Below are 23,796 nucleotides of genomic sequence, written 5' to 3'. Positions count from 1 at the left end.
TAAACCTGACCAAGGAGGTGAAAGACCTACATGCTGAGAACCATAAAACATTGATAAAGGAAACTGAAGATGATTCAAAGAAATGGAAAGATATCCCATGCTCTTGGATTGGAAGAATTAATATTGTTAAAATGGTCATAGTATCCAAGGCAATCTACAGATTTAATGTGATCCCTATCAAATTAACCATCACATTTTTCACAGAACTAGAACAAATAATCCTAAAATTTATATATAACCACAGAAGACCCAGAACTGCCAAAGCAATCCTCACAAAAGAACAAAGCTGGAGACATAAGCCTCCCAGACTTAAGATAATACTACAAAGCTACAATAATCAAAACAGCGTGGTGTTGGCACAGAAACAGACATATGGATCAATGGAACAAAAGACAGAACCCAGAAATAAACCCACACACCAACAGTCAATTAATCTTTGACAAAGGAGGCAAGAACGTACAATGGAGAAAAGACAGTCTCTTCAACAAGTGGTGTTGGGAAAGCTGGACAATCTCATGTAAATCGATGAAATTAGAACACTTCCTCACACCATATAAAAAGATAAGCTCAAAGTGGATTGAAGATCTAAATATAAGACATGACACCATAAAACTCCTAAGAGAGAACATAGGCAAAACATTCTTGGATGTAAATCATAGCAATATTTTCTTAGGTCAGTCTGCCAAGGCAAAAGAAACAAAAGCAAAAATTAACAAATGGGACCTAATCAAACTCAAAAGCTTTTGCACAGCAGGGAAGCCATAAACAAAATGAAAAGACAATCTACAGAATGGGTGAAAATATTTGCAAATGATGCAACGAAGGGTTAATTTCAGAAATATCCAAACAGTTCATACACCTCACTTTCAAACAAACAACCCAATCAAAAAATGGGCAGAAGACCTAAACAGACATTTTTCCAAAGAAGACATACAGATGGCCAACAGTCACATGAAAAGATGCTCAGTATCACTAATTATTAGAGAAATGCAAATCAAAACTACAATGAGATCACCTCACACCAGTCAGAATGGTTATCATCAAAAAGTTTACAAATAATAAATGCTGGAGAGGGTGTGGAGAAAAGGGAACCCTCCTAAACTGTTGGTAGGCATGTAAATTGGTACAGCCACTATGGAAAACAGTCTGGAGGTTCCTTAAAAAACTAAAAGTAGAGCTACCATATGATCCAGCAATCCCACTCCTAGGCATATATCCAGAAAAGATGAAAACTCTAATTCAAAAAGTTATATGTACCCCAATGTCCATAGCAGCAGTTTATAATAGCCAAGACATGGAAGCAATCTAAGTATCCATCAGATGAATACATAAAGAAGATGTGGGGTGTGTGTGTGTGTATACACACACACAATGGAATATTACTCAGCCATAAAAAGAATGCAATATTGCCATTTGCAGCAACATGGATGGACCTAGAGATTATCATACTAAGTGAAGTCAGAGACAAATATATGATATCACTTATATGTAGAATCTAAAAAATAATACAAATGAATTTATTTACAAAACAGAAAGAGACTCACAGACATAGAAAATAAACTTATGGTTACCAAAAGGGAAAGGGAGGAGAAGGATAAATTAGGAGTATGGGATTAACAGATACACACTAATATAAATAAAATAGATAAAATAACATGGATTTACTATATAACACAGGGAAATATATTCAATATCTTTTAATAACCTATAGTGAAAAAGAATCTGTAAAAAAATATATATATATACATATGAAAAACTGAATCACTTTGCTGTACACCTGAAACTAATACATTATTGTAAATCAACTATAATTCAGTAAAATTTTAAAAAATAAATTAAAAAAAATAAAAAGCTGAACAAACATAAAATGAACAACTCTTAGATCTATCAAAGAATTGATGTCCCAGGGCAAACTGCTGCCCTGAAAAAAGGAGCAAAATCAAAACCTACTACAACAACCCAACAAAAATAAAACATATTTCTCCTTACTTCTTATCACATATAATGTGATATAAGAAATATAATTGAATGTATCACATTCCATCATCAGAAGACATATGGCACACAAAATGGAATCATAAACCTCACTTACTTTTAAAAGGTATTACTGAAAAACATGGATCTAGACAAGAACATTTACAATCACTGCTTCCACTGGAAGTACTAGCCAATAAACAAAACAAAATAAAAAGCCATAATGGCCATAAAGAAAGAAGCAAAACTATCATTATTAATAAACTATCATTATTTATAGTTATAAAAAAACTCTAAAAGAGTCTATAGAAAATTATTTTAAATAATGTAAGCTTAGCAATATAGCTGGTTATAAGATAAAAATAGAGAAATCAATTAATTTCTATTTTCCAGCAACAAAAGATAAAAGTTTTAATTTAAAAAGATATCCAAGAATACATTAAAAGGATCAGATACCATGACTAACTGGGATTTGTCCCAGGGATGCAAGGATTTTTCGGTATCTGCAAATCAATCAATGAAACACACAACATTAACAAACTGAAGAATAAAAACCATATGATCATCTCAATAGAGGCACAAAAGCTTCTCACAAAATTAAAGATCCATCTATGATAAAAACTCTTCAGAATGTGGGCATAGAGGAAACATACCTCAACATAATAAAGATGCCACCAGAAAACTACTAGAGCTCATGAATGAATTTGATAAAGTTGCAGGATACAAAATTAATGTACAAAAATCTCTTGCATTTCTAGGCACTAACAACAAACTATCAGAAAGAGAAATTAAGGAAATAATCCCATTTACAACTGCATCAGAAAGAATAAAATACCTAGGAATAAACCTACCTAAGAAAGTAAAAGACCTGTACTTGGAAAACTGTAAGACACTGATAAAAGAAATTGAAGATAACACAAACAGATGGAACACAGATAGACTGTGTTCATGGACTGGAAGAATTAATATTGTTAAAATGAACATACAACCCAAAGCAATCTACAGATTCAATGTAATCCCTATCAAAATACCAAGGGCATTTTTCACAGAACTAGAACAAATAATTTTTTAATTTGTATGGAAACACAAAAGACCCCAAAGAGCCAAAACTATTTTTTTTTTTTTTTTTGTGGTACGTGGGCCTCTCACTGTTGTGGCCTCTCCCATTGCGGAGCACAGGCTCCGGACATGCAGGCTCAGCGGCCATGGCTCACGGGCCCAGTCGCTCCATGGCATGTGGGATCTTCCCGGACCGGGGCACGAACCCATGTCCCCTGCATCGGCAGGCAGACTCTCAACCACTGCGCCACCAGGGAAGCCCCAAAACTATTTTGAGAAAGAAAAACAGAACTGGATGAATCATGTTCCCTGACTTCAGACTATATTACAAACCTACAGTAATCAAAACAATATGGTTCTGGCACAAAAACAGAACCATAGATCAATGGAATAGAATACAGCTCAGAAATAAACCCATGCACTTATGATCAACTAATCTACAACAAAAGAGGCAAGAATATTCAGTGGAGCAAAGACGCTCTCTTCAATAAGTGGTGCTAGGAAAGAATGTAATTAGAACATTCTCTCACACCATGTACAAAAAAATAAAAAACTCGAAATGGATTAATGACCTAAATGTAAGATCAGAAACCATAAAACTCCTAGAAGAAAACACAGGCTGAACACTCTTTGACATAAACTGCAGCAATATTTTTTTGGATCTGTCTCCTAAAGCAAAGGAAATACAAGCAAAAATAAACAAACGGGAACTAATTAAACTTAAAAGCTTCTGCATAGTAAAGAAAACCATCAGCACAACAAAAAGACAACCTACCAAGTGGGAGAAAACATTTGCAAATGATATGACCAATAACGAGGTAATATCCAAATATATAAACAGCTCATACAACTCAACATCAAATACGAAGACCCAACACAGCAAAAAAAAATAAATTAATAAACCCCTCCCCCCAACATCTTCTTAAAAAAAAAAAAAAAATGGGCAGAAGACCTGAATAGATGTTTTTCCAAAGAAGACACAGAATGGCCAATAGGCATGTGAAAAGATGCTCAACACTGTTAATCAGAGAAATGGAAATTAAATCCACATTGAGATATCACCTCACACCTGTCAGAATGGCTATCATCGAAAAGAAGAGTCACCTCACACCTGTCAGAATGGCTATCATCGAAAAGAACAGAAATAACAAATGCTGGAAAAGATGTGGAGAAAAGGGAACCCTCCTACAATGTTGGTGGGAATGTAAATAGGTGCAGCCACTATGGAAAACAAAATGGGGATTTCTCAAAAAACTAAAAACAGAACTACTATATGACGTAGCAATTTCACTCCTGCGTATTTATCCAAAAACAAACCAAAACCACTAATTCAAAAAGATACATGCACCCCAATGTTCATAGCAGCATTATTTACAGTTGCCAAGCAACCTAAGTATCCAACAACAGATGAATGGATAAAGAAAATGTGGTATATATATATATATATATATATATGTATATATATATATACACAATGGAATACTACTTAGCCATAAAAAAGAATGATTTTGTGATTTACAACAACATGAATGGACTTGGAGGGTATCATGCCAAGTGAAATAAGTCAGACAGAGAAAGACAAATACTGTATCATACCACTTATATGTGGAATCTAAGAAATAAAACTAGTGAATATAACAAAAACTAAACTGACTCACAGATATAGAGAACAAACTAGGGGTTACCAGTGGGGAGAGGTAAGCAGGGAGGGGCGATATAGGGGTAGGGGATTAAAAAGTACAACCTAGTATGTAAAATGTGAGTAAGACACAAGGATACAGTGTACAGCACAGGGAATATAGCCAATATTTTATAATAACTATAAATGAATATAACCTTTAAAACTTGTGAATCACTTTGTTGTATACCTGAAGTTTACATAATATTTTATATCAACTATACTCAGTAAAAAATAAATTTAAAAAATTATAATGGCATTTACATTACACTAAAATTGTAATAAGTAAATAAATAGATACCATTTACACTAGCAATAAAATCTATGAGGTACAGGAATAAATAAGAAATGATATTCAAAACCTATACAAAAACTATAAAATTTTATTGGAAATGAATATTATTAAATATTATGTAAATAAATTGAAGGTAGCCAATGTACATGGATAGAAACAATGAAAATATAAAATACGCCAATTTTCTCATAATTAAACTAGCAATATAATGCAATTCCAATAAAAAGTCCAATGGACCTTTTAGAATCTGACAAGTTGATCCTAAAATTAACATGATAAAACAAAGGGTTTAGACTGACCAGAGTGCTACTAAAATGAGGAATAAGGCATGTGTGTGGCATCAGAGATGGGAGGACTTCCTATAAAGCTATGTAACTGAGATAGTATGGAGGATGATATTAGTGAAAATGCAGACTAAGAACTTCCGAAAATACTCTACTCCATAAAAACAACAAGGAAACTGATGAAATGTCAGAAGAAACTTTTTTGAAACTGGAAATTAACCAAAGGCCTGCAGCAATCTGGGGAGTATTTATAAAAAAAAAAACAGCAGGAGAGAAGCAAGGAGAATTACAATCCTGCAGTCTGTGGAACAAAAACCACATTCACAGAAACACAGACAAGATGAAAAGGGAGAGGGCTATGTACCAGATGAAGGAACAAGATAAAACCCCAGAAAAACAACTAAGTGAACTGGAGATAGGAAACCTTGCAGAAAAAGAATTCAGAATAATGATAGTGAAGATGATCCAGGACCTCGGAAAAAGAATGGAGGCAAAGATCGAGAAAAGGCAAGAAATGTTTAACAAAGACCTAGAAGAATTAAATAACAAACACCTAGAGGAATTAAAGAACAAATAAACAGAGATGAACAATACAATAACTGAAATGAAAAATACACTAGAAGGAATCAATAGCAGAATAACTGAGGCAGAAGAATGGATAAGTGACCTGAAGACAGAATGGTGGAATTCACTACCGCTGGGAGGTTTATAGTAATACAAGCCTACCTCAAGAAACAAGAAAAATCTCAAATAAACAATCTAACCTTACACTTAAAGGAACTAGAGAAAGAAGAACAAACAAACAAAACCCAAAGTTAGCAGGAAAGAAATCATAAAGATCAGAGCAGAAGTAAATGAAATAGAAACAAAGAAAACAACAGCAAAGATCAATAAAACTAAAAGCTGGTTCTTTAAAAAAAAACCAAAAAAAAGGCAGGAACTTGATTAAAAACAGCAAGTTTTGTGTCATTTTAACTTTCCTATTCCCATCCCCTCCTCTCCAGCATAGCAGAAGCCTAAAAACCAGCAGCCTGCAATCATAGTAAAAACCATCAGCTTGGTAATCCACTGGAGAAGGCAAATGGGGCTGGAACTCCTTCAAAACCTCATTACTGGAGAACTGTCATTTTTTGACTTGTCAGGTGGTTCCTGGGAAGACTCCACGTACAATGTCTTTATTTGACCAGACTCTAAGCTTACCCAGTGAAAATAGTCTTTTCTCAGGGAGCATTTGTGAAAAACAATTAGAGGCCAGTGATCAACATCATAGCTGCCTGTGGCAGCAGATACTAGTAGAGACAAACGATAGGCCAACCAAACACTTAAAGGAAAAGTTGGGGAATAAGATGTCCATAAGGGCTTTGAAAGGCACTAACATATATCTGGGAATTTAGAAGGCCCCATGCATGTGCAATAATGTGTCCATGCTCAGGATGTGTGCATGCTAAGGAAAGACCTGGGAAGACCCTAAGCTGTCACCTCAGACTAACCTTTAGGCTATGCACAAGCAGGAAATGCAGGCTACGGCAGAGTTGTCAAGCTTGAGGTAGGCCCAAATGTTAGTCATGTTCTAGTTCTTGGCTGAGTGATGATTTCACATAAGTTTGTTGTATTATGCTTTGTAACTTACATATATTCTTTTTTTAAGTATCAAATACATTTTTAAAAGGAGATGGAAAACATCTTTACATTAAACAAATCTTAAAGATGAAACTCATACCTTCAACTATGCTGGACTTAGCAAGAAATCCTGAAGATGCTTTTAGAGCTCCATTGAATACCACAAAACTTGCACCTGTCACTAATTTAAAAAATACAATAATTATGTTTTAAACTGCTCTTTTTATGCTATATGATATTTGTTAAATGCATAATGTGGAGCATAGCATATTTTAAGTACCTGATAAACGCCATGCCCATACCACTTATATTAGAACAAAAAATACCAAACAAAATAAAGTTACGATAAAATATTTCATAAAGGTTATTTAATGTTTGTATCTAATAATTGATGGCTGTTGTACTATTTACAGTGTTTGTATCAAGTGAGGGTGTGGAAAGTCAAACATCCACTACTGTTGAGAGCATAAATCAGAACAATCTCTATGGAGGACAACTTGATAAACTGCTATTAAAATTACAAACACATTTATACTTTGACATACAAATTCCATTTCTAGGAATTAATGTTGGCACATATACAAGGTTATTCATAGTGCATTTTTATAAACAGCCAAGGATTGGTAGCAACTGTCCATTAATAAGGGACAATTAAATGATGTTCACATATAAAGTGGAAAGTTATGTGCAATGTGAAAGTTCTTTATATACTAACAAAGAATAATCTCCAAAAGAAAAAACAAGGTGCAGAATGGAACAAATGTTATGACTTGTTTAAAAAAGTGGAAAAAAGGTGTATGTGTGTGTATGTGTGTGGTGGGGTGGTGTTTGCTTACATATACATACAAGCAAGAAATCCCTGAAAGGATATACCAGAAACTGATATCACTGGTTTGGTTGCCTGTGGGGAGGGGAAGAGGGTAGTTTGAGGGTCTAGGGTGGAAAGGAGATTTTACAGTGTGAATATTTATACCTTTTGAATTTTATACTATGTAAATATTCATCAAATAAATATTAAATAGCTGTAAAATTTTAATGACAAAAATGTCAATAGCATGTTAAGTTAAAAAAGCACAATATAAAAGTAAATATCCAGTATAAAATCATCTATTTAACATATATATCAATATAAGAAGGAAATATATTAAAATGTCAACAAAGGCCATATTTTGGCACTTTTTTTCCTTTAACTACTTCTTCAAACATATTTTCCAAGCTTATTACAAATGAGTATACATACTTTTATAATCAGAGGAAAAATTTTTATTAGCAGTCAGAATGTCTGACTATTTTAAATGTATTATTTTACAATAATGTATTAAGTTTTTGGAATACTTACTTAACTTTCAATTTGTTAGGCTCTCTAATGCAAGGATTTGGTAATCACAGCAGTCACTGAGGCCATTCAGCCGAGTAATGTCATTCACATCACCATCTTTATCATTTTTATATTCCCAGCCACTTAACAGTTTTATAAATCATTCTTCATCCTTATCTACCCTGTGCTCCCCACTAAGAGGAGTTGGAGCAGAGAGCAAACAAAGGCAAAAAATACCTCACTCCAGAGACACCCACCATATGGGACACACTAAACCTGAAGACATCAAAATAAATACTGTATTCCAAGTTTTTAAACCTAATGTTGCCCACGATAAATACAAATATTAGAAGCAATTTTTTTGCTTGTATAGCTAAAAATTTAAAGCATACTGTTTCATCACCATCAATTCAGCAAATAAGTAAGATATCTACATATAGGTATATTCCTCTTTGAAAGGAATTCTACTTTTTGAGATGGTTTTATGGATTGACACTAGGAACCAATACTCACCTTTTCTAGGATGGCCAGTAGCACTGTTGGCCTGTGTTTGATAAACTCCATCATTCTGTATACAGACTAGATGAGAATCTGCTTCTGTACTAAAACTAGCTCCAATGCTAATGACATGCTCATTAGAAGAATTTATTACTTTCATTACCTGGAAAAAAACAATATGCATTTAGAAACATTTTTAACATTTTGTGCCTTTATTAGTTATAATAATTCAAAGAGTCACATTTCTGACCACCTTTATCAAGCTTTAACCTGGACAACTCCCTGAGAATGTGATAGAAACAAATGATTTAAAATAAAATCACCTCAATTAAAAGACAGATAAAAGAGTAAGAAAAAATAGGATTAAACAAATCCTCTATTAGGAAACAAATCTAAAATTTCAAAAATATGTGTTTTTTGGGGTTTTTTTGTGGTACGTGGGCCTCTCACTGTTGTGGCCTCTCAGGTTGCGGAGCACAGGCTCCGGACGTGCAGGCTCAGCGGCCATGGCTCACGGGCCTAGCCGCTCCGCGGCAGGTGGGATCCTCCCGGACCGGGGCACAAACCTGCATCCCCTGCATCGGCAGGTGGACTCTCAACCACTGCGCCACCAGGGAAGCCCAAAAATAAGTTTTTTTGTCATTATGTATTAGTCCAATTCAAAACAAATTTAACACACTTCTAAAGAAATCTAATGTTCAATAATTATCTCAAGACTTGAATAAAGCAGTTATACTTACATCATTGTATTTTTTCCGAGGTATTTTTATGCAGCTTTTCCCCATTTCCATATGAATCAGTAGCTGATCTATATTATGCAAGGTATACTGGTAATTTCGAAGGTCCTACATAAAATAATGATAGTTCCATAAACCTTAAACTACTATCCATGAACATTTACCCATTCATTAAATCCTTTTTTAAGAGTATCCATCATTTTAAAACTTGTGATACATAACTATCAAAACACCATCCAGAAAGCAATAGCAACTTCAAAAACCAGCTAATTCTTCCAGCTACTCCACAATAATAATAAAGATTATCATTCTCAGGAAGAATTCTGTAGTATTTGAGGGTGATCTCTTTCTAGTTACAGATCTTCCAAAACAATAGATTTTCAAACCGAACATGGATAAATAAAAGCAAGTTGGGCTTCCCTGGTGGCACAGTGGTTGAGAATCTGCCTGCCAATAGAGGGGACACAGATTCGAGCCCTGGTCTGGGAAGATCCCACATGCCGCGGAGCAACTAAGCCCATGCACCACAACTACTGAGCCCACGTGCTTTAGCAACTTCAAAAACCAGCTAATTCTTCCAGCTACTCCACAATAATAATAAAGATTATCATTCTCAGGAAGAATTCTGTAGTATTTGAGGGTGATCTCTTTCTAGTTACAGATCTTCCAAAACAATAGATTTTCAAACCGAACATGGATAAATAAAAGCAAGTTGGGCTTCCCTGGTGGCACAGTGGTTGAGAATCTGCCTGCCAATAGAGGGGACACAGATTCGAGCCCTGGTCTGGGAAGATCCCACATGCCGCGGAGCAACTAAGCCCATGCACCACAACTACTGAGCCTGCTCTCTAGAGCCTGCGAGCCACAACTACTGAGCCCACGTGCTTCAACTACTGAAGCCTGCATGCCTAGAGCCCGTGCTCCGCAACAGGAGAAGCCACCGCAATGAGAAGCCTGCGACCGCAACGAAGAGGAGCCCCCACTCGCTGCAACTAGAGAAAGCCCACGTGCAGCAACGAAGACTCAATGCAGCCAAAAATAAAATTAATTAATTAAAAGAAAAAAAAAGCAAGTCCACTGAAATACATTTCTATAATAAGAGGTAAACACAAAATTACAGAAATTAGAGGTGGAAGGGAACCTGAGATCATCTAATCCAATACTTCCTATTAAAAATGAGGTGACTTGGGCCACAGTTTGCTCAAAATCATCAAATTGATTGACTTTACTAACGCTTTTACTAAGGCTTCAACAACTGTGTGGATCTCACATTACCTAAATGTGTAAGCACTGCAGCAGAATGAATCAAAAGGCAATTTGAATCAGGTACACATAAATTAGGACGTGTTCTAAAAAGCACTTCATCAAAAACAGACGCCATTTATGTTAAATGAATTAGGATTTATTATAAATGAACTTTCATTATACCAAATATGTCAAATTAAAATAGAAAAATATAAGTATGTAAAATTTGCTTAATGAATTGTTAAAGTAACAATATAAGAACACTTAATAAAACAGTTCAATTACTCACAACAAGTAAGTTCATAATAGTGTGTCCTATTTCTCCAAAAAGAGGTTTTCGGCCTCTGATACTTGTTAAAGGAGCAGGATATGCTATACACAAGAATAGAAAACTGGTTACCATCAACAAAAAACAAAAAAATCTTAAATTTATTACCTTTAATTTTCATTTGTCAAACATTATGGATAAATACCACTCAATCAGTTCTCTGGAGAAAGTAAGAAATGACATTAACCCATACCATGTATCTACCAGATGCTACATTGAACTGGGACCTTTACATACATTATCCTAATTAAACCCTATAACAACCCAATGAGGCAAGTATGTCTATCCCTACTTTACAAATGGGGAAGTAGAGACACAGATTAATAACCCTGCCTATGGTTTCTAAGTTAATAAGTGGTGAAACACATATGAAACTAGGCTTGGCCTGATTCCAAAGCATTTAATCTTTCATCATACATGTTGTTTCCAAACATTATGATGGCCATAACTGTTTAGACCTACATAAAGTTCTCATAATTTAAAAAGAAATATTCTGATAATTTAAAGCAAAATATGAAGAATTCAAGATTTTTAAGGCATTTGTAATTAATGTTCAATTGTGTGAATTTATGGGTGATAGTAAGCTTTTATAGTTCTTGGGTCAGCATGATAAGAGGAACACATAGAATCAGAGAAGTCAATGCAGAGAAGAAGTGATATGGACTCTGTCACCTAACTACTTTTCTGTTTCTTTAGGACACTATAAATATTGCACACCAAAAAGGAAAAGTACCTTGGTGGCAATGCAGCAGGAATTCTGGAAGAAAAGGAAAGTGAAAAAAGGAAGGTAAGACTATTTCTATGATGATAAAAATCGGACACATTTTTAACCCAAGAATTAACCTGAGAATTTCAGTTCTCAGCTTAGGTTAAGCAAAGAAACCTCTCTAATACATATTATACAAATATACCTCCTTAAAAGTCTAAGAAAACACACATGACATTATCTATTTAAAAAAAATAAGTCAGGGCAACTCACATCTTTGCTATTACAAGCATATATTTTACTTTTAAAAAGGACAACTAAGTTATTTGGATGACAGAGAGTACAGAAAGAAACATAAATTAGTGGTAAAACACATTAAAATGATAAACAATGTGATTAAGGTAAATGCTGACTTTTTACTTCATCTTTTATGAATAAGAGAGCATCCTTTGCAACTTGATAGAGGTAATTTTATCTAAAACAGTAATTTTCAAGAGGTTATGGCTTAGAATGACATCTGTCAGAGTTACAAACGGACCTCATAAATCATCTAATCCAACATGTAATGGTGTTGCAAATAGTCTCAACATAAAAGCGTAGGTAATCCTCATTTGACTAAGATTAGCTAAGTATTTTGATCTAACCTTCCATAAAAATAGCATTCAAATATTAGTATCAGAGACAAAACGTTAGGCTGAATGGATGAAACACTTGGCTCAGAATGAAGTCTCTTAAGCTCTTTGGTTCACACAGTACAAAACCTGAAATGAAAGTTAATTTTTACTTCTTGCACCACAATTTAATAGTATCCCATATTTAAATCTTAAATGGTAAGGACCAACCCCTCAGAACAGAGAGTTTAATAAATTTGCCAAATAGATTTAAATAAGTATCTCTTTCACTGAATTTGTCCATTTTGAAATAGTAATGGTAACTTTTATAACTTCTCTACATTTAATTTTCCTCCAAGAAAATAACTATTAAATTATACAAGAATCAAATGCCTAAATTTTCCTTAGATGTGATGTACTTTACATGCAACAAATAAATTATTCTTTTAAAAAGTGAGGGATAAAGAAAGGGTATGAATTCAAAGACAGTTGAACACAGAAATGATTTCAACTCAGAAATAACCATACATGTAAGACTGGACCACTATTTCACAACCATTTATGTTTGGCTTTATGGTGTACACAAATGGGGCGGGGGGGCATTTACCTTCTTAATATGTAGGCAACATAACAAAATGAATTCCCTATAGCAAATACTTTAAAGAAAACTTTTCAAGGTTTTCTATGTTTTTTTCTGAAATTCAAAAAAAATTTTAAGGTAAGTTAATTATAATAATTATGAATATCTAGAAACTCAGGACACAGCAACGTTGTCTAGACTAATTTGGTAGTAGAGGAGGGCTGTTTTAGAATTTTATAAGTACATCAAAACAAAAGTAGTCCCATTAAAAATTTATTTTAATGATTTAATGACATCTGAAATTCTTATTTACATTTAGTATATTTGAACCTATGTAATTTAGCTTACTATTCTAAAACTTACCTTTATATTCTGCACCCAATCTCAACATTAAACGCATAGGAAAAACCTTTGCCCAGGGAATCTCTAGCTTCTGGATAAGAATTCCACAAAGAAAAGGATTGCTTGGTAACAGGAGATCATCAAGTTTCTGAAAAGTAGGTGTAATAAATAGAAATCCTCCATGATCCTTGCTGCTGAGAAAACTCTCAGTAAAGGTAATACTGTCCAAGTTTTCTATGTATTTTCCTAGAAATAAAATCATTTATAAAAAGATTTTAAGTTGTTTTGAAGCAGCATTATGAGTTTGAATGTCCCAGTATAAACTTAAATAAAAGCAATGTAAAATATTTTTCATTTATTTCCACTCTTGAAGAAGCACTGAATACCTTGTGTGCACAAAGTTCAGTTATTCCTGAATATTGGGAATTGTGAACAAAAATTTGAGAATGTTTCTAACCGTTAAGTGTTTTAAAATTTTTCTCCTTACTTCATGGTCAAGTGAAAAGTCATCATCATGTCCCCCAAATCTTATACAGACAGAAAAGTATACGGTGGTCCCCCCTTATCCACAGTTTTGCTTTCCATGGTTTTAGTTACCCCTGGTCAACTGTAGTTCAAAAATATTAAATGGAAAATTCAATAAACAGCAAATTTTAAATCTCTCGCTATCCTGCTCTGCCCCATTGGGATGTGAGCCACACCGTGAATCACTTGTCCAGCATATCCACGCTGTATATGCTACCATCCATTAGTCACTCAGTAGCTGTCTCAGTTATGATCGACTATTGCAGTATCACTGTGCTTGTGTTCACGTAACCCTTATTTTTCTTAATAATGGCCCCAAGGTGCAAGAGAAGTGTTGTTGGCAATTCGGATGTTCTCGTACTGTGCCTAATTTATAAATTAAGCTTTATCACAGGTATGTATGTATAGAAAAAACAGTGTACATAGGGTTCAGTACCATTCGTGGTTTCAGGCAGCTAGTGGGGTCATCGAACTTATCCCCCGCAGATAAGGGGGGATTATTGTGTAGACACGTAAACAGACCAAGAAGGTAAATATATTTTCACTTTTAAAATTAAGAAAACTATAAAGACACTAATTACATAAAATGCTAAATTTAAGGAGACTGAAAATGATGACAGAGCTCTTTTAAGTAATCAGCAATCTCTTCACAAAATAAATCTTTAGTACAGTTAGCATAGCCCAAAGCAAAAATGCCCTTAATTTATCCATCCCCTGGTCTGAACAGTTCAAAATAAAATGGTATACCTTTCAGAGCATCCTTATAAATGGTGATAAAGAGTCTGAAGATGTCCTTAGGAATAGTATCTTCACTTGGCAAACATAACAATAGAATAATAATTTCTGCCTGTCCCAAGCCGTGCAATCCATTGGTTGAGAAGTACCAATATTTGTCTGAGGAATCTTAAGTGACAAAAGTGTGCAACTATAAATGTCAACTTCTATTAAACAAAAAAATTAAATATAATTGTCCTTTGCATGAAGCACAACTTTTTAAACTCCTTAGTTTCCCAACATTCTCCTCACAAAAACTTTAAATTGAATTGTATGAGATTAATATAAAAAAGAGAAAGGATGAAAAATTATCTGATGGAGTCAATTAATAAACAACAGTAGGGCTTCCCTGGTGGCACAGTGGTTGAGAGTCCGCCTGCCGATGCAGGGGACACAGGTTCGTGCCCCAGTCTGGGAAGACCCCACATGCCGCGGCGCGGCTGGGCCCGTGAGCCATGGCTGCTGAGCCTGCACATCCGGAGCCTGTGCTCCGCAACGGGAGAGGCCACAACAGTGAGAGGCCCGCATACCACAAAATAAAAAATAAAAAATAAATAAACAACAGTAAAATAAAAGATGCACTAACAAGCTGAAATGTAGTGGGTAAGAATCAGGTTAGTTTCAAAGAGAATGAAAAGCTAAGAGATGCATTATTGAATATTGAAGACTATTTATTACTGAGAAATATTTACTTCCTTACTTTTAATTAAGTCGTGTCATTTACTTTAAAACTGTCTTTATTGTTACTAAATCAGGATTCTTGCTTATCTCAATTAGCAAATTTCAATTTACCTAAAAGCTATATGAAATATGGTCAGCTGGGGAGATTGGGATCGACATATATATACTAATATGTATAAAATGGATAACTAATAAGAACCTGCTGTATAAAAAAATAAATTAAATAAAATTCCAAAATTAAAAAAAAAAAATATATGGTCAGCTGTATCATAAGCATCAAAATACAGCTTGCTATAAGCCCATGGCCTTAACCTAGGACTGAATGAAGGACACTAGTAAAAATCTTTAAGCTATTACTTCAAGTCCCACTGCATATAAAACTGCAAAATTTATTTATATTAATATTTGGCTACAAAAACCAATATCCAATACTGCTTATTTTTCACCATTGCCAGTCTAAATTTAACCAATGTGATTAATTATTCAGAAATCCTGCTTACCAATTAGGCAAAGAAAGATGAATCATTACTTACAAAATGCTAACTTGACATTCACAAGTAGATTAGCATTTAGGACAAACGTAACGGGACAAAAACCTTCGCCTTCGAGAAGCAAAATGATCTGCTCGTGAGATGGGTGTTCTTCTATTACAGGCACTAAAACATGAAAATAATATATTAATTAGAATAAACATGTCTTCCTGTTAAATATGCCTATAATGAAAAAAACATTTATAAATCCACCAATGGCTTAATCACATTTAAAAGCAATAGCAAACACGTTTTATAAAATCAGTCAACACCTGGACAACTGTTATATTCTAATTTTTACTTTTCAATTTATGTAAAGATATTACTATTATAATACATATAAATCCTGATCAATTATATTATATATAGTCTATGCACAAATATGTTGATTAAACAGCATATTGATACAATTTTAGTACCTTTAAAGTTTTAAAACAAATGTTTTTGTAAAGTGGACTCCTATCTGCCAGCCATTCCAATTACAAATTCTGAAATTTACAGCTGTGAAAGTAGTCTAGACCCAAGTTATACATGCTTGTACATATGGCTTGCTGCCATATGCCTTATGTCAGTGACAAGTGGTGAAAAAAGAACTTGACAACTAACAGGAAAATATACATGGCATGCAAAGAACAGGGCTTAAGATATTTTTGCCACTATCAATAGGATCATGAAATGGCTCCTACTTTCAGAACGGAGATCCTAGGCTTCATTCCCCTACATTATCATGCACAGAACATAATCATTTCATGTAAGATTCAGCATAATGCCTGGGGTAACAAGAATATATCCCTAGGGAACTACTCCAAGGTGGGAGATAGCCACAGAATCTCCAGATTAGAAAGGACCTTAAAGACCACCTAAGTTCTCTTCTTTTACAAAGGAAACTGAGGCCCAAGAGATTAAATTGCATGCTTCAAGTCATACGTGTATTAAGTAGCAGATGAGGAACTAAAATTCCTAGCTTTGTCATCCAATCCAATATTCTTTTCTTTAGGCACTATGTTCCTTAAAAAAAAATAATGATATGGAGTCAAAACTAATACAGGACTAAAAGTCTATGAATTTCCCTGTTGTATTGGACTTTTGCCTTATTTTAAATTAGGGACCCAGATGAGATAAGTGAATCACATTCAAATCAACTCAAAAGGTCAGATCTTTTTAGAATTTGTTTTTATACAGTAAGACTTTTTGTAAACTAGAGTTCCATGCCATCGTACCTATTTCAACCACACTGTCTAAATTTTTAAAAATACATTTTATATATCACAGACAAAATTCATCAATATATTCTCCTTTAAAAAAAAAACAAAACACCTCCTTTTTAAATTTAAATAACTGCTATCCTACCTGATCCCTTTTCTCCAGATGCAACCAGAAGAGGAGGCAAGCTGTCCTCATCATCAGGTAGAAGACTAATCTTATTGCAAACATTCTTGTCAATACCACACAATAACCTATAATCTGAAATACTAGCAACAGGTAAATTACTGTTAACCAAGACACCAGTAGGACTTGATAGGTCCTCAATTTCTGCAAAAACATCATCATCTAGTGTAAAAGAGCCAGAAGTAGGCAACCCCTCAGTCCCTGTGTTTGTAGGCAGTTTTTCCACAGATGGAACCTGAGAAATAGGACTTCGAATTATCTCATTTCTTATATCGCCTGCCTCACTGTTTGGTTTTTCCACTGTAGTAGAATGGGCATGATCCACTGTGTTTATCATCTGTAAAATATGGAAAACAAAAACCCAAATCAGTTCATAGTTTCTTTCTTCAGAAGCCAAATTTCCCAAGAAATAGTACCATTTTGGTTCTTTAAATTCAAGAGCACAGGTTTAGCTTTACTCTATGCTCAGGTAGGTATTTATGACTAACTTTATAGACTGGAAAAAGGAGGCAAGGAGAACTTCAGGATCCTATACCATACCACAAAGCGAGCACACTTAGTTCAACTCAAGGCACTCCTCCTAACAGACAAAAAAGCCTGGCTAGGGGGTGGCAAGGGAGAGGAAAAAGGGAGAAGGCAGGGAGGGGAGTGGTTAGGAAGCAAAATGGCAGACATACTCCACAACAGTAACCACCTAGAATAAACTACACCTCAAGTCTGCTTCAAGTAAGCCCCTTTCTTTTTGGACAGGCCAAACCTAAGTCAATAGAGAATTGTTTATGAACTCAAGTAATACTAGCCTCTATAGAAATTCCATTTTGTTAAAATATTGATTGAGGGTAGGTGCTAGCTAAGAAACATACTTCTGGTAATTAGAGCTACTTGTAAAACCTAGCTCGTGAACTCTAACTGACAAACAACATAAGTTTATATGATACGTGAACCTGAAGAGAGCAGGATACATATCCATCTTGTCTGATGTATCTTTACCCAAGATAAACCAGGTAACTGGCTCAAGGGAGATGCTCAATATATATTTGTTTAATGAATAAAAAAGCATTCCTACTTCACGTGTTAATACTTGCTTTTATGAGTATTTTGCTACTTTACATTGAGAGTTATTAGCGGGCTGGGATTCTATATTATGTATCTTCTATTTAACACCTAGCACATTTGTATAAACATAAATACTACCATCAGGTACTTTACTGAATATTTGAAAATCATTAAACAAGTTAGTCTAAATTAACTTACTAAATCTCAGTTCTATTTCCCCATACCAGTGGTTCTCAAAATGTGGTCCAGGGATCTCTGGGGTCCCCAAGACCCTTTTAGGAAGTCAGTGAGGTCCTAGGATTTTCTTCATATAATTTAACTAAAACATATCACAACAGACTGACTTTAGAAGTAGATGTGAGAATCTATCTTCTATTAAGCCAGACGTTAAAGAAATTCACAAAAATGTAAAACAATGTTATTCCTCTCACTAAACTTTTGTTTCAAAAACTTTTCATTAAAAATATTATTTCTATTAATTTAATGAGTTTATTTTTTAATTAATTTTTTAAATGTTTGTCAATTTTATATCAGTAATTATCAATAAACATAACCCACATAACCTATAGTTCTTTGGGGTTCTCAATAACTTTTAAGAGCATAAAGGGTCCTTAGATCAAAAAGTTTAAGAATCACTGCCTTAAACTGACGTTAAAAAAGGGTAAAATCTAAAATATATTCATACATCATATGTTTCTCATTTTATGAAGCTCAAAGCATTTAAAAAAAAAAGTACTCTAAAAAATCACACAAGGAATTACTTACAAAATAAAATTTTATTAAATTAACAAGTCATTCTTTAGATTCCTTACCAGTGGCACATCAGGTAAGAGAGGACTAAAGTCTTCAGAACATCTTTTACTTCCAGATGATAATTTTGTTGTATCTGCAACTTCGCCATTGGGCAATATACCATCTGCAAACCATACTCTCTTCTGTTCTTTGGAGCATAATCCTAGAAACAGTTTAAAAAGTAAAGCATTTTAATTTGATAATATTGCAATGATTTAATACTAAATGGGTCAGGAAACATTTTCAAAAGCTTTTTGCTAACCATTGGCAAGCCCTGCATTCTCAGGATTTCAAGGCCTAGAGAAATGGCCTTTTGTGATTCATCTACCCAGAGTAGAAGTTTTTTTCTAATTCATACAAACGCAGGGCTGGCCCTAGGAATCCCGTACTCAGAAAAAGAGTGGACAGGAGAGGTTATACCTTAAAGACATTGAAGGCAGATTTAAAGCCTATATTATTAAGGCTAACTTTGTGAGTGTGGAATAAAATTTAGGGACTAAGGCACAGGGAGGGAAAATGGAACAGACCAGAGCATGGTAGACAAGCAAAGGGAAAAAGAAGCATAAAAAGTCTAAAGAAAGAAACAGAATCACTTGTGCATCACAGGTCATTTCCTACTTTTAACTTACTTAACAAGAGAAGCATAACATGCTTTGTTGTTATAATGTTGATATTGAAATTTATTAATATTTTCCTTTCAAATTTGGAGGAAATAACTAGATGTCAGCATAAATATTTGTTCTCTTTTATTAAAAAGCATCCACGGAGGAAGGTTATGAAAATTCCTGCCAGATGATTTTAGAACATATAAACATCAAAAGGACCAACATCTACCTTCCATATCATAATACAGATAACACTGAAAAAATTGGAATCATATATGTATAATTTTTGCAACATGGGTGGACATATTAAATAAGGTTATCTTTCTTGTATTTGCAATACTTTATAATTTAATGATTTAAAAAGTCAATATAAGAGAATAAATATTTTTAAAAGCAGATTCACTCATCTTTAGAGCTATAATATACAACCATATATGCTGAAACTCATTATTTAAGTCATAATGATAAACAGAAAATAGCTATTAAGTGAGATCAAAAATAGTTGACAGAAATACTTGAATTTGTCTCTAACTGACAATTACAGTTATTTTCTAGCATGTTACAGACTAATAGTTTATTTTTAAGAGTGTACACAGGCTTACTGAATAGCACAGGGAACTATCCTCAATATCTTGTAATAACCTATAAGGGAAAAGAATCTGAAAAAGAATAGATATATGTATATATATGTATATGTATAACTGAATCACTGAGCTGTATACCTGAAACTAACACAACATTGTAAATCAACTATACTTCAATTTTAAACATTAAAAAATAAATTAAAAGTCTACACAGGCTTTACTCAAGATTCTAAACTACAATAGACTGTAAAAAAACAGAGAGCCCAAAGATTTTTTAAATCTTTAGAAGTTTGTTAAAAGATTTAAGAAACATTTTTTATTGTGGTAAAATATACATTTAAAAATAGATTTTTAAGGAAAGGGAGACATGCCAGTTATTTACCTATTGTCTCTCAAACCCAAGCCCACCCTTCCACATGGTGCTCTTTGATGCCAGGCTGGAAGTCTGGAAAGTGCAACTCCCAGACCCCCTTGCTAGTTGGTTCTGGTCACATTCCAGCAATGACAGGCTCTGGTTGGAGACTGGAAGGTGGGAACAGAAGGAATTCTTTCTGTGTCTAGTTCCTGCCAGGACTTACACAGCAGCGGCACCACCAGATATACCCACATGTCCTGTGATCTTCAGTACTCCTTACATCAAGCCTGGGACACTCCTTCTGTTATCTGAACACCAACCCTGTTAGGCTCCTTGATGGTCCCAGCATTTGCCACTTGGTGTTCCTCTAGAAGTCACAGTACCAGTCATGTGACATGGTACCCTAATCCCTGAATACTAGGTCTGAGAACCAAGCATCTCTTGGTGTTCCTGCACGGGGTTCTAGTAATACTGCCTCTCCCTTTGCATTCTCCCAACCCTAGGGATGGTGGTTGCTTCCTGTACTTACTAATCTCTGAGTCACTTGAGCATGCCCTTTTTGTTCTTCTACCCTTCTAATGGACATGTATAACCAGTTCCCTGTATTAAATTCCTTCTGGTAGCTAGTCTGGTTTCTCTTTTCTCACTAGATCCTGTCAATACTAGAAAACTTCTACTTTGATCATTTATCTTTAATATTAGACACAACATTTTCTTCAAGTTACCTTCAACACTTGGTTGTTTAAGTGCTGAGATTGGTAAAGTTGTAGGTGAAGATATACTGGATGTTTGAGTCTCCTGAAGAGGCTGGATGGTGGCACATTCATCAGAATGATTAGATTTAAGATTAGAACCAGTTGGACTCATCATCCTTTCAAATGCCTGAGCTATAAAGGGAAAAAAAACTTGATCTCAGGTGTTTTTGACCTTCAAAGTAAATCATGATAAATATTCTATTTTTCAAATTGTAAGGAGAAAGAAATTAATGGCTAACTAAGAAGTGGCACTTGGCAAAGATAATATCCTTACTTTTAGTTGGCAGCACTCCACTTCAGTATAAGCTACCAATTAGTTATTGCAATATAATTTTGGCATATATTTGATATCTACTAAAGAAAATCATTGTTATTTAATATGACCATCTGATTTTGCCCTTGTACTCCTATAGTCTATTTCCAATATAGTTCCTAGTGATTCTTTTAAGACATAAATCATATCACATCATTCTTCTGTTTAAAATCCTTTAATGGCTTCCAAAGTAGAATGAAAATTTAAGTTGTTACAATGGCCCACAAGACCCTATATAGTCTGCATTTCTACCTCCTCTGCTTTCCCAGTTAGCTGTCTGACATCATTTCTCACTAAAATCCTACTTGCTCATTAGAATCCAGCCATTGAGGCCTCCTTGTTCTTCAACAAGGGAAGCAAGCACAGTTCTAGCTTCGGGTCTTTGCTCTTACTATTCTTTCTGCCTGGAAAGTTCTTCCACGTGGCTTTATTCTCTCACTTCCTTCAGGTCTCTGCTTACACATCATACTATCATAAACCCTTATTCTGACCACCATTTAAAATTTCTACCTCTTGCCACCAGTCTGTTACTATCTGTCCCTCTTATACTCTTTTATTTTCATTTAGAATATTATCACCATCTGATATTCTCTTTGCTTTCTGTCCACATCTCCTCACATTCATAAGGTCCATGAGATCAAAAGCTCCATAAGAACAGGGAATATATTTTGTTCTCAGCTGGAGCTCCAAAGCACAGAACACTGCCTGAATACTGCTGAATGATTTTTTCATCCAAATAACACGGAACAGCACTGGTACCTCTCCCTTCAGCACTTCTCCAAACTGATCTGCTATAAATGCTGCTACTATTATAATAACTTTCCTCAAGTGCCAATGAATTAGCACTCTCATGCAATGGCTTCCGCTAACCAAGTAAAATCCAAACACAGTACTTTGAGTTTCAAAGTAATTTCCAACTTCCTCTAAGTTTATGTAATGGCACTCACATGCATGCTTCTTTAAAACTTATACAGTCTCAGCACAACTTCCTCATTATCCACAATCTCTAATGAAACTATCTTTTCTTCTTTGTGGAATTTGTCTTATAACCCTTGAGCCATCTTTCTCCTCTTATTAGTAACATTATTTTAAATGATCATGTCTACTGTTTTCAACCCTAAAGTTGGAGTTAAAATAACTTTTATTTACGTTTTCCTGTGGTGTATAAATTAATGATAAACAGAGCCATAAATGAAGTTACATGCTATAAGATATCAAAACAGAATAAATAAAACAGATAACTAAATAAATCCATTCCAAAACTTTCTTTGATAAACCAATGCTTGATCTCACTAAGAGACTACTAAGTCTCTTCAGTGACTAAATCTTCTCCTCTCCTGGATCCTTAGGGTCAATATGTTTTAATGTTCACCTAAAAATCTGACCTGTCAACTCAAATAATGTTTCAAATCTTCATGGCTGTTTTATTGTTTAAATGGGGAGAGAGAATCATGTGGGAGCTTGCTCTAAGATTTCTTAACTCTAGCCGGTTACTTGGCTAACGGCACCAGCAGTAGTCTTAAAGGCTACTGAAACAGCATAAGCAAAAAACAACACAACTACAAGCACTTAAATTCTTCATAAACACTGGTGGCAATATGGAAATACAAGAAGATTTACACTCTATTATCTTCCAGAGCAGAGGTCAACAGCAGGGAGTAAAGCAGCTTACCTCAGGCTAACAGACTCACATCAGAGCTTTTTGAAGGATTGCTGAAAAAATTTATCTTCATTCAAAAGAGAAAAACAAATTATTATCAGGTATTTATTCTCCTGGCTAACAGGAAGCAGCACCTGGGCTAGCGCACAGGCCTGGTCTTAAAAGTCCCAAGTAATATTTGCTGGGAATTAAACTGTCAACAAATCTTTGAAAATGCCAAGAAGTACTCAAAAGAACAAACGTGTATTTGAAGAAACACACACACACACACACACACACACACACACACACACAAAACTGTGAGAACTCAAGTAAGATTATTGCTGATAACAGTAAGCTAGCTAGGGAGCCAGAGAAACAATGGGAAACACAAACAAAATTCTAAAACTGAGAAGGGAAAAAAATATATAAAAGACAAAAATGTGCAAATAGTGTGACAGTCCTATGAATTTATATAAAAATTATAAATATTATACTTTATCTTTTATTCCCACTTTAGGTT

The 23,796-nt window shown here is 34.5% G+C and overlaps 1 protein-coding gene across 9 annotated transcripts in view; it reads right to left on the bottom strand.

The window, feature by feature from the left end:
• The window catches only part of ZFYVE16 (zinc finger FYVE-type containing 16), a 54,347-nt gene that overhangs the window by 9,584 nt on the left and 20,967 nt on the right, over positions 1–23,796 (bottom strand). For 3 of the 9 annotated variants that reach the window (XM_024755673.1, XM_024755674.1, XM_024755675.1), the window contains exons 5-15: positions 21,292–21,453; positions 19,043–19,185; positions 17,136–17,511; positions 15,789–15,911; positions 14,548–14,703; positions 13,297–13,521; positions 11,770–11,793; positions 10,998–11,080; positions 9,467–9,571; positions 8,742–8,889; positions 7,011–7,091 (exon numbers count right to left, since the gene is read on the bottom strand). In XM_024755673.1, coding sequence (XP_024611441.1) covers positions 7,011–7,091; positions 8,742–8,889; positions 9,467–9,571; positions 10,998–11,080; positions 11,770–11,793; positions 13,297–13,521; positions 14,548–14,703; positions 15,789–15,911; positions 17,136–17,511; positions 19,043–19,185; positions 21,292–21,453 — 1,626 coding nt within the window. Of the gene's footprint in view, positions 1–7,010; positions 7,092–8,741; positions 8,890–9,466; positions 9,572–10,997; positions 11,081–11,769; positions 11,794–13,296; positions 13,522–14,547; positions 14,704–15,788; positions 15,912–17,135; positions 17,512–19,042; positions 19,186–21,291; positions 21,454–23,306; positions 23,362–23,796 lie in introns of those variants that run through there. The other 6 variants (XM_024755677.1, XM_024755680.1, XM_024755676.1 and 3 more) reach the window with 6 other exon arrangements.

The sequence above is a fragment of the Neophocaena asiaeorientalis genome, unplaced genomic scaffold (genome assembly GCF_003031525.2).
Source record: "Neophocaena asiaeorientalis asiaeorientalis breed wild unplaced genomic scaffold, Neophocaena_asiaeorientalis_V1.1 scaffold37, whole genome shotgun sequence".
Lineage (NCBI taxonomy): Eukaryota > Metazoa > Chordata > Mammalia > Artiodactyla > Phocoenidae > Neophocaena > Neophocaena asiaeorientalis.
Note: the sequence above shows the minus strand (reverse complement) of the source record. Positions and strands in the feature narration are given on the sequence as shown.